Source organism: Choloepus didactylus, chromosome 17 (assembly GCF_015220235.1).
Source record: "Choloepus didactylus isolate mChoDid1 chromosome 17, mChoDid1.pri, whole genome shotgun sequence".
Classification (NCBI taxonomy): domain Eukaryota; kingdom Metazoa; phylum Chordata; class Mammalia; order Pilosa; family Megalonychidae; genus Choloepus; species Choloepus didactylus.
In genome coordinates, this window is record NC_051323.1 from 20605026 (window position 1) to 20617310 (window position 12285).

At 34.9% G+C, this 12285-nt stretch overlaps 1 protein-coding gene and 2 non-coding genes across 6 annotated transcripts in view; all 3 read right to left on the reverse strand.

The window, feature by feature from the left end:
* Window positions 1-12285, reverse strand: part of ZNF638 (zinc finger protein 638) — a 170173-nt gene that overhangs the window by 39256 nt on the left and 118632 nt on the right. For all 4 annotated transcript variants that reach the window (XR_005212412.1, XM_037807374.1, XM_037807373.1 and 1 more), the window contains 3 exons: window positions 9496-9618; window positions 2762-2820; window positions 2481-2533 (listed from right to left, as the gene is read on the reverse strand). Coding sequence is in view for 3 of the 4 variants with exons in the window: in XM_037807374.1 (XP_037663302.1) it covers window positions 2481-2533; window positions 2762-2820; window positions 9496-9618 (235 nt within the window). In the remaining variant the exon portion in view is untranslated. The remainder of the gene's footprint in view (window positions 1-2480; window positions 2534-2761; window positions 2821-9495; window positions 9619-12285) is intronic.
* Window positions 5435-5595, reverse strand: LOC119513017. Its single transcript, XR_005212525.1, has one exon. It is a non-coding gene; the product is annotated as a U1 spliceosomal RNA (small nuclear RNA).
* LOC119513032 lies at window positions 9951-10076 on the reverse strand. Its single transcript, XR_005212537.1, has one exon. It is a non-coding gene; the product is annotated as a U6atac minor spliceosomal RNA (small nuclear RNA).

Sequence of the window (12285 nt, forward strand, 5' to 3'; positions counted from 1 at the left end):
CAATGGAAACATACAACAGCAGATTTCAAGAGACAGAAGAAAACACTCAGGAACTGGAGAACAAGGTACCTAAAAGCCTACACACAAAGGACAGGAAAAGAATGAGAAAATACGAGCAACATCTCTGGGAACTTAAGGACAAAACGAAAAGCAAGAATGTACGTGTCATTGGTGTCTCAGAAGGAGAAGAGAAGGGAAAAGGGGCAGAAGCAATAATAGGATATAATCAATGAAAATGTCTCATTTCTTATGAAAGATATAAAATTATGGATCCAGGAAGCGTAGTGTACCCCAAACAGAACAGATCTGAATAGGGCTACGCCAAGACACTTAATAATCAGATTATCAAACATCAAAGACAAAGGGAGAATCCTGAAAGCAGCAAGAGAAAAGCTATCCATCACATACAAAGGCAGCTTGATAAGACTATATGGGGATTTCTCAATAGAAACCATGGAGGCAAGAAGAGAGTGATATATTTAAGAAACTGAAAGAGAAAAACCACCAACCAAGAATCCTATATGCAGCAAAACTGTCCTTCACATATGAGGGAGAGCTTAAAATATTCTCTGACAGACAATGACAGAGTTTGTGAACAAGATACCTGGCTCTACAGGAAACACAAAAGGAAGAACTGTAGATAGAAAGGAAAAGACAGGACTGAGAGGTTTGGAAAACAATTTTGGGAGATAGTGGCACAGCAATTTAAGTACACTGAACAAAGATGACTTATGTGTATGGTTGAAAGAGGAAGGCTGGGACCATGTGGGACACCAGAACAAAAGACAAAGGATAAAGACTGGGACTGTGTAACTCAAGGGAAACCTAGGGTGCTCAATGATTGTAATAAAAGGTACAAATATGTTTTTACATGAGGTAGAACAAATGAACGTCAACATTGCAAGGTGTTAAAAATAGGATGGGATTGGGGGGAAAATACATCAATGCAAAGTAGAGACTATCATTTACCGAAACATTGTATTATGCTTCCTTTAATATAACAAAGGCAATATACCAAAGCAAAACGCGTATTCAGGGGTGGGGAATAGGGGAAGGGTATGGGACTCCCAGCATTGGTGATGTTGTCTGACTCTATTCTACTTTAGGTTAATGCTGTCTTTCCTTTAGCTGCTTTCCAGCTGTCAAGTTTTGTTTGTTTTGTTTTGTTTTCTCTCTTTTTCTTTTGTCTCTCTACCTTCTTTGACTCTTCCTCCTTCTTTGTGGAAGAAATGGAGATGTCCTTATATACATAGTAGTGATGGCGCGGAATACATAAATATGTGACTATACAGGGAACCAACGATTGTTTACTTAGGATGGAATGTATGGTGTGTGAACAAAATCATCTTGAAAGAAATGAGTTGATGAAGAAAACTTGAGGGTACTATATTGAGTGAAATAAGACAAACACATACAGGCAAACATTGCAGGGTCTCACTGATAATGAACTAATTATAATATGTAAGCTCACAGACATGAAATATAAGTTACTAGGATATAGAATGAGGCTAAAGAATGGGGAGCGGTTGCTTATTATGAGCAGAATGCGCAACTAGGGGGAACTTAAACGTTAGTAAGTGGACAGGGATGATGGTGGCATGTTGTGAGAATAACTAAGAGTGCTGAAAGGTGTGTGAAGGTGGTGGAAAGGGCAAGCTCAGAGTCACGTATGTCACCAAAAGGAAAGCTGGAGGTTAAAAGACAGGAATGTATGAAACAGTGAATCTTACGGTGGACGATGTCCATGATTAACTATACAAAGATTAGAAATCTCTCTCATGAACTATAACAAATATCTGACACTATAACTAGAAGTTATTAATAAGAGAGGCATACAGGAAAAAAATACACCTATTGCAAACTATATACTACAGTTAGTAGTATTTTAACATTCTTTCATCAACAGTAACAAATAAACTATACCAAAACTAGGAATCAATAATGGAGGGGGTGGATAGGGGTATGGGAGGATTTGAGTTCCATTTTTTTTTGTCTTTATTTCTTTTTCGGAGTAATGAAAATGTTCTAAAAATTGAAAAAAAAATTAATTGTGTTGATGGATGCACAGTGGTATGATGGTACCATGGGCAACTGATTGTACACTTTGGATCTTTGGATAGTTGTATGGTATGTAAACAATCTCAATTAAAAAAAAATAAATTAAAAAATATATATAAAATATGCTAAGTAAAAGAAATCAGAAAAAAAAGTTATTAAAAACTAGGAACTATGGCAGGTATTTTACATACATTATTGAGTCCTTGTACTTATTCCTGAAGAGATTCCATAATTATGCAGTCTTAAATGCTAACCATTTGCTTAATACAGGGATGAATTAAAGAATGCAATTTGGGTCTTTTCTTTTAGAAAACAATAAATAACATCCTCCTAGAATCATCTTTCAATAAGTTTCTAGTAAACTGGCAACATATACACATTTGGAGGAATATTTAATGTGATAACATTCACATATAACATACCAGTAGAAGTTGAAGTCACAGTTTCAACAGCTTTTGAAGCATCTGTATCTTTTCTATTTAAAGAAGAAAAATTAAGCAAAGACTTAGAAATTCTAATTTGTATGAACTTCTAAAATTTCAATGCTTAAATCCAAAAAAGATTTAAAATAATTCACTTTGAACAATGTCTCATTTAAACTGTAGTTAGGGTGATAAAATATATTTAAAATGCAGTTTAAATACTAAAATTTATTATTTCATACGCCCATCATTCCTACATATGAAATTATGGAATCACTTACTTTAAAGTAGATGCTGATGCTTTCTTTGAATCTGAAGCCTTTTTCTTCACCTCTTTGTTCTATGAAGGAAAATATTTTGAACAAAAAAAATTGAATTTCTTCTCCAATTATAAAAAGCAGTTGAAATTATACAGGAAAGGATAAGAAATCCAAGAAAAAAGTCATTTTAAAATTTCCCATCCTAAACCATAAATGCTTACTATTTTTTTAATATAGAAATACAACTGAAGTATTTTCTTCAAATTTATGATCATATAGCGTAATTTTACATCCTGTCTCTTATCACTAATCCATTTTCTTATCATTAACTATCTTTCAAAAACATTATTTCTGAAAGCCTTGTGACAGTTCAGATGTCTAACTGCTAACCAACCTGGTCCAATCCACCACCAGCTTTTTTTTTATTAGTATTTTTTTAATTGTAGAATATAACATATATACATAGAAGTGATAACTTTCTAAGTGCAATTTAACAAGTAGAGAGCAAATTTCAAAGAATGTTATGGGTTACAGTTCCACAGTTTCAATTATTTCCTTTTTGTGAAACATAACATATATATGCAAAAAGGTAGTAACTTTCGAAGTATGTTACTGTTAAAAGTAGTAATATAGGAAATTTCCAAAAATGTTATGAGTTATAGTACCATAGTTTTAGTTATTTCCTTATTATGAAATATAACATATATACAAAAAGGTGACAGCTTTCAAATTACAATTTAACAAGTAACTATAGAGCAAATTTCAAAGAATGCTATGGGTTACAGTTCCACCATTTCAATTCTTTCCCTCTAGCTATCCTAGTACCCTAGCAATTAAGAAAAAGAAAATTATTATATAGAGATTCAGTATTCATAATCCTTTGTTAAATTTCCTCTTGTTTGTTGCCACTCCTTCCTCTAGTTTAATCACCTTCCCAATCTTCAGGGATGTCTAGGCAGTGACCATCCTAACTTTTCACATTGAATAGTAGTGTCAACATTATGGGAAAAGGGGACACATCTGCTTGATGTTCTTGAAGAGGTTATTGCCTCTGGGTTTGGGGACTTAGTTAGCACAGGAGTTCTGCGGAGGATTTAAGTTTCTGAAGAATCAACTTAGTGACTGGAACGTTTATAGATCTCAGATAGGGATCTGGAATTTTGGGGACTACTACTGATTCAAGCTTATACCAACTTTTGATTTGATTACTACAATATCCTCATAATGCTCTCTCTGCTGTCTTTCTTTGCCATTCTACCTACCCCCCAGTCAACTTTCAACAAAGAGCCAGACCTATCTTGCCACTCCTAGAAGAAAAACCTTTCATTACATTCAAAGAAACAGTTAATATTTACAACAGTCATAGAGTTTACATTGTATATTCCACCCATCCACCATCCCCAAACCACCTTTTCCTCTACTCCTCTACTCTGAACCCAAAGCATCCTTTGTATCTGTCTTTTGCAGCTGCTATTCTGTCTGGAATGCCCTTGACTCAGGGCATGGCTTGCTCCCTCACCTCCTTCATGTTTTTGCTGGTAATTGCCTTTTCAGTGAAACCTTCTCCAACTGCCTTACTGAAAAGTACAAAGCTCCTCATTCCCCAACAGCAATTCTATTCCTCGTTCCTGATATTTTGCTCCAAAGTAATTGGTGCCAACAGACATAACATGTATATATATTTATTTCCTTGTGGTCTATTTCCACCACTTGAAATGAAATTCAGTGAGAGCAAGGACTTTGTTTTATTCACTATCTATCCCCAGTGCCTAAAGTAGTGTGCATTCAATAAATAATTGGTAAATTAATCTGAATTTCATCATAATTGCTTCCCCTTATTTTATAATTTCTGCCCTTTTTGGGCATCCTTGCTATTTCCTTTTGAGATATATGGAATTTTATCCCAAATGCCTCTCTCCCCCAAAGAGATTTAGAAGATCTTTACCCTTCTATTTTTATACTACTAGCACTGACCTTACGTTTTCAAAGAAATCTGACAGTGCTGATTCTTTGTGTACAGGTTAAAAAACTTAGCCCAAATTATTATATTATTTTTTATAAATTTAAGTGGTCTTTTTGGCAATTTATTTTATGAAAATATGATTAATTTTATTTTTAAAATGGTTTCATTTAAATCATTACCAATGAGTTTCAATATATTGTATAATAACAATAACTTTTCCATTTCTTAAGTTCTTCATTTTGATAGTAATTTTTTAGGAAGCATATATGGGTAAAATACTTATTTCTAAGCCCATGCATGTCTGAAAATACCATCCTAACTCACAACTTGGTAGTTGACTTCAGACAGACATACTGAATCACAATAATTTACCATCTTACTTTCATGCAACCCTGAGAATGTGTTGTTCTGCTATGGAAGGATAGATTATTCCTTTGTACAGTTACACTGTTTCTGCTTGTATAACTATAGATTGCCCCTCCGTAACTATGAGATTTAAAATCTTTACCAATATTTAAGTGATGTCCTCTTTCCATTTATATGCCATCTCCTGTATGTGTCTACCACATCCACCTCTTTCATCAATTTCAGCTCTTTAACATTCACTAATAGACTCCAAGAGGGTGGGACCTCATTCTTCTAGTCCACCACTGTATCTTCTGCAAATATCACAATGCCTAACACATATAAGATACTTAAACAACAGTTGTTTTTTTTTTCTTTTTTTTATTAAGAGAGAGTGTGAACGCAGTTCCCCAATACCACAAATTATTCAGTAGTTTCCCACATTTCAGGAAATCGCAGGGGTCAGCACATCCAGAGTGCAATGGACAAGCCTCGCCGCGGGAAAACCACTTTTGTGATCATGGTGTCTCTCCTGCCGGGTAAGTATTAACAATAGTTTTTGAATTAAAATTAAATTCTCATCTGAATCTAATTTCATCTTTTCAGATTTATCTTCTTGTTACTCACTAAATTGTCTGTAAGGCTCAAATTGCTGTTCACTGCCATCCAACATTATTTTTCACTTCCATGCAATGAATCTTAGTTGACTACTTACTCTAGTTTTAGATGAATGCCCTCGTGATTCTTGCTGAAAACACTAAGTTGTTCTTTGCAGGTATTTGAGCTACAACAGTATTTCACAGTTGCATGGGTTCTGTTTGTTGAAAAACACAATCACACTACTTTCTAGATCAAGGGTCTGCCCCTTTAAGGAAAATTTTGTGAATATGGGGCATGTATGCATTTCTCTGGAAGAAAAGACTGCTTCCTTTTTACTGGTAGTGGTGGTGGTTGGTGTAGCTTAAAAAGGTTCAAGATCATTGCTAAGGATTAAGGATTATGTTGGTTTATAAAAAGGACAAAGTAATCAAATTTCTGCCAGACTTTTGCAAACTTTAATCTTTCAGTTTTAAATACAGGGATATGGGAAACTTTGATCTTTCCTGTAACATTTCTTTATTGGGTCTGAGAATGAGCAAAATGGAGAGAATGCCAAGTGAAATCACAGCCAGAGTTAGAGGCAGTACTAACTGGGAACATCAAATGCAGGCAGAAAAAGTCTTCTTTTTGGTTTAGACTAACCATGCCAAAATCAAGATCCAAGCAAAGGTAACTACTGCACTGTCCTTTTTCCTACTTTGGGCTTCTAGTCTACTTTGGGCCTACTCTGGCAGGAAAATTTTGTCTTCCACTTAATGTGGTTACAAAACAAAAAGACTGTCCACATATTTCCAATCTTAAGAAGCATTACCAGAATTCTGGGGACCCCCACCTCACACCATCCCTAGACATGCTGTTCAATCCCAACAGAAGTGTCGTGAGTTAGCCTTCTATTCCATATCATCCGAAACATATTGAACTGAAAGTCAACAATATTTTTGACAGATGGATGGCATGTTTTCTAGTTTATGGTGCTGATATTTTCCCCTATTTATTACTTTGAAAATCAGGATAGGACATATGGCTGGCCTCTTGGGACTTACATTGCTACCTTACCAATCTTAGCAAAAAGTTATCCAAGATAATTAATTTGTCTGAAACACTCCAAGACCCTAAATCTATCCTTATTTCCCTATTTTCTCAGATTAAACTTCTCAGAATTAAAAGAAGAGTAGCCTTCTCCCTAGTTCTCCAAATTTAATGATCAACTAGGTCTTGCTTGACAGTCACTAGTATAAACCACTTCTTCCTGTTCTCAGGATTAACCTACCTAAAACCATTATCATTATCACAACAGATTGTGTGAACTGACTGAGCCTTCTAACAGGACATCCACACTCTTTCGTCTCTTCTCCCCTTTAATTCACCTGCTAAACAGTCTTTCTTCACCTTCAAAGTCACTTGCCTAATTTATTCTGCAGACCTCTTTCAGACAACTCTTTCTAATTCATCTATTTCATTATGCCATACCCCTGTTCAAAAATCCTGAATAATGTTTAACTGTCTACAGGATTAAGGTTTAACTTCTTAAATTATGCATTTAATTTTTGCTTCCATAATCTCCCCTACACCTAGAGATCATGTGTCACAGTTTTGGTAAATCACATGAAGGCAAAAGTTGCTGGGAAACTCATTTTTGCCAGAAAAGAAAATCAAAATCTTTTCACTCTTGAATTTTATTCCTTACTTCCTGCTTAGAAGACAGAAATGATGATATAGAAGGTGGCACAGGAAGACAAAAAGGCTGGGTTCCTGTATAAATGGAACTCCTGCACCAGCCCTGGACCAACAACCTACAGATTTCCTGTTCAGAGATAAATAAAATCCTTGTTTCTTTAAGCTACCACTGATCAGTTTTCTGTTAGTTGAAACTGAAAGGACCCACAACTGATAAAACAGGTAATAACCAGGATCACCATACTTTCCAAACCAGGAGAATGAGGATAAATGGATAGAATACAACAGGTATAAACTAGAATGATAGATTATTTTAGTAGTAACTAACCAGAAAACATAAGAGAAATTAAAAATAAGGATCTGTCCTCTCAACATGAATAGTATTTATAATACATACAAGTAAATATAAATAAACCTAATCCTCCACAAACTACGTCAGAACTTTATGGGGAAAAATTTTAAAAACTACTGAAGGACATGAAATGAAAGCTAAATAAATGAAGAGAGAAACTTTTTTATTGGAAAGGACTCAGTATTATAAAGACATCAATACAAATTCAATGCAATCTCAGTAAGATATTTCAGAGTATTTAAGCTGATTCCAAAACTAATATGTAAGAGTTTAAATGTTTAAGATTAACCAAAATGATTTTAAATAAATAACAAAGAAAAATGACTCTACAAGAAAGACAGGGAAATACTACCAAGTTATAATAATTGAAACCATAGAGTAATGGCACAAAAGTAAACAAACAGATTGATACAACAGAATAGTCTAAAACAGTCCTAAATACATCTAAAGGATCATAAACATGACTTTTTCAAATGAATGAGGAAGAACAGACTATGTGTAAATGGTGTTGGGGTAACTGGCTACACATTTTGATAATTAAAAAAAAAAAGCACAGCTGTAATAAAAAAATGCCAAAGAAAATACCTCTCAAATATAACATGAAATGAGTATCTAGGATAATGAACACCTCAAATCAATTTTTTAAAAAGGCAAGTCACACAATAGAAAATGGGAAAACACAAAGACAGCTCATTTTAATGTAATAGAAATGGTTAATAATTACATAAAAGTTTCTGAAGTTTACTAATTAGGAAAATGCAAGTTAAAACTAGATAACTATTTTTTACATATTGGGTTCTTAAAACTGAAAATAATAAGATGTTGGTGATACAACTGAAATACCAGTATTCATAAATTATCAGAGTATAAATTATTTAGCTATGTGCTTTACCTATTATCTATTAACATATATTCTGTGACTCAACAATAACACTGGTAGGTAACACCCTAGAAGCAACATTGTAAATGCATTAACCAAAATGCCTGTGAAGGGCATATTAAAAAAAGTTAACTAAATTCCTGTTTACAGCAGTTAAAAAATAGAAATAACCTAAATATCAATCAATAAGGAACTGATAAAATAAACTGTGGCATATTAATACAAAGTTATACCAAAAGGAATGAGAAAATAAAAATGAGAATCTATATGTACTAACATGGTTGATCCCCAAATCAGTATTACTGATGACACCTACAGAGTAGGCATTCTGTAGCAAATTAAAAAAAAACAAAGCTAAAAGGCAACAGCAAAAACAAACAAATACCCAAAGCTAAAAGAACACATATATGTAAAGCAAACATTATTAGCTATTTTAAATCAACTATATAGATAATACCTATGGATATATAAGCTAAAGCACAGAAAACGATCTAGAAAGGCTGAACTCATAAACATTGGTAGGGAAGCAAAAGGTGCAAATTAATGGAATACTGTATGATTCTCTTTGTTAAAAGTTGAAAAACAGGCAAAACTCAAGTACAGTATTAGAAATCAAGTCATGGTTTGGGGAGAGGGAGGGTGTAAGGACTGGGAAGAAGCATGCGAGGGGCTTCCAGAATGTTCTCCATGTTCTATTTTGTGACCTAACTATTGGTTTCACAGATATTTTCTATTAGTCTGCTGCTTGCCGTTTGATACTATGTGTAATACTATATATATATAGTTTTGATTTCAGTGTACTTAAATTCACACACACATAATCTGTTGAGTTATACACATTTATGTTTTGAGCAGTTTTCTGTATGTCTATCATACTTTATTTATAAAGTTAAACAAATAAAAAAAAAAATAAAACACCCTGTTTTAATCAAGTTTACCTGTGATTTTTTCTTTCCTGGAACACTTATTTTCACATTTTTTCCTTTTAACAGAAGAGGTGTTGTTTCAACATATTTCATGACTGCAGTAATTGCCTCTTTAAATTCCATTTCCAAGTAAGCCTAAAATAAATAAAATTACTTATTTTTACTCCACAATTTACCTTAAAAATTCTATGCATTTTTTAAAAATTCAGTTTTACTGAGATATATTCACATATCATACAATCATCCATGGTGTACAGACATCCAACGTGTACAATCAACTGCTCACAGTACCCTCATATAGGTGTGCACTCATCACTCCAATCTATTTTTTGAACATTTTCCTTATACCAGAAAAAGTAAAATAAGAATAAAAAATAAAAGTTAGGAAAGAAAACACCCGTATCACCCCCCCAACCTGTTTTTCATTTAGTTTTTTTGTCTACATTTTTCTACTCATCCATCCATACAAAAAATGATGGTTAGATGTCACAAAGTAGGTGGCAATGCTTAACCGTATGCGTGTTGTGCAGACCCGAGGGCCTCTCCTATCCCTGTCAAGGGGAGTGCTAACCTTCTCTCCTTTGATACAACATTCTATGCATTTTTTTTTAATCATCATTTTATTGAGATATATTCACATACCAGGCAGTAGCACAAAACAAATCGTACTTTCGATTGTTTGCAGTACCATTACATAGTTGTACATTCATCACCTAAATCAATCCCTGACACCTTCATTAGGACACACACAAAAATAACAATAATAATAATTAGAGTGAAAAAGAGCAATTGAAGTAAAAAAGAACACTGGGTACCTTTGTCTGTTTGTTTCCTTCCCCTATTTTTTTACTCATCCATCCATAAACTAGACAAAGTGGAGTGTGGTCCTTATGGCTTTCCCAATCCCATTGACATCCCTCATAAGCTACATTTTTATACAACTGTCTTCGAGATTCATGGGTTCTGGGTTGTAGTTTGATAGTTTCAGGTATCCACCACCAGCTACCCCAATTCTTTAGAACCTAAAAAGGGTTGTCTAAAGTGTGCGTAAGAGTGCCCATCAGAGTGATCTCTCGGCTCGTTTTGGAATCTCTCTGCCACTGAAGCTTATTTCATTTCCTTTCACATCCCCCTTTTGGTCAAGAAGATGTTCTCCGTCCCACGATGCCGGGTCTACATTCCTCCCCGGGAGTCATATTCCACGTTGCCAGGGAGATTCACTCCCCTGGGTGTCTGATCCCACGTAGGGGGGAGGGCAGTGATTTCACCTTTCAAGTTGGCTTAGCCAGAGAGAGAGGGCCACATCTGAGCAACAAAGAGGCATTCGGGAGGAGACTCTTAGGCACAAATATAGGGAGGCCTAGCCTCTCCTTTGCAGCAACCGTCTTCCCAAGGGTAAAACTTATGGTAGAGGGCTCAACCCATCAAAACACCAGTCCCCTATGTCTGTGGTCATGTTAGCAACCATGGAGGTGGGGTAGGCGAATACCCCTGCATTCTCCACAGGCTCCTCAAGGGGGCACTACATCATTTTTTTTTTCCTTGTTTTTCTTTTTCTTTTTTTTTTAACTTTCCCTTCTTTTTTAAATCAACTGTATGAAAAAAAAAGTTAAAAAGAAAACAAACATACAATAAAAGAACATTTCAAAGAGACCATAACAAGGGAGTAAGAAAGACAACTAACCTAAGATAACTGCTTAACTTCCAACATGTTCCTACTTTACCCCAAGAAAGTTACATAATATAGCAACCTTTCTGTGAACTTGTTCCTACTATATCCATCAGAAATTAACAGACCATAGTCATTTCTGGGCATCCCCAGAACGTTAAATAGCTTATCTGTTCTTCTTGGATTATTGTTCCCCCTTCCTTAATTGCTCTCTACTGCTAGTTCCCCTACATTCTACATTATAAACCATTTGTTTTACATTTTTGAAAGTTCACATTAGTGGTAGCATATAATATTTCTCTTTTTGTGCCTGGCTTATTTCGCGCAGCATTATGTCTTCAAGGTTCATCCATGTTGTCATATGTTTCACCAGATCGTTCCTTCTTACTGACGCGTAGTATTCCATCGTGTGTATATACCACATTTTATTTATCCACTCATCTGTTGAAGGACATTTGGGTTGTTTCCATCTCTTGGCAATTGTGAATAATGCTGCTATGAACATTGGCATGCAGATATCTGTTCGTGTCACTGCTTTCCGATCTTCCGGGTATATACTGAGAAGTGCAATCGCTGGATCGAATGGTAGCTCTATATCTAGTTTTCTAAGGAACTGCCAGACTGACTTCCAGAGTGGCTGAACCATTATACAGTCCCACCAACAATGAATAAGAGTTCCAATTTCTCCACATCCCCTCCAGCATTTGTAGTTTCCTGTTTCTTTAATGGCAGCCATTCTAACCGGTGTTAGATTGTATCCCATTGTGGTTTTAATTAGCATCTCTCTAATAGCTAGTGAAGCTGAACATTTTTTCATGTGTTTCTTGGCCATTTGTATTTCCCCTTCAGAGAACTGTCTTTTCATATCTTTTGCCCATTTTATAATTGGGCTGTCTGTACTATTCTCATTGAGTTGTAGGATTTCTTTGTATATGCAAGATATCAGTCTTTTGTCAGATACATGGATTCCAAAAATTTTTTCCCATTGAGTTGGCTGCCTCTTTACCTTTTTGAGAAATTCCTTTGAGGTGCAGAAACTTCTAAGCTTGAGGAGTTCCCATTTATCTACTTTCTCTTTTGTTGCTTGTGCTTTGGGTGTAAAGTCTAGGAAGTGGCCGCGTAATACAAGGTCT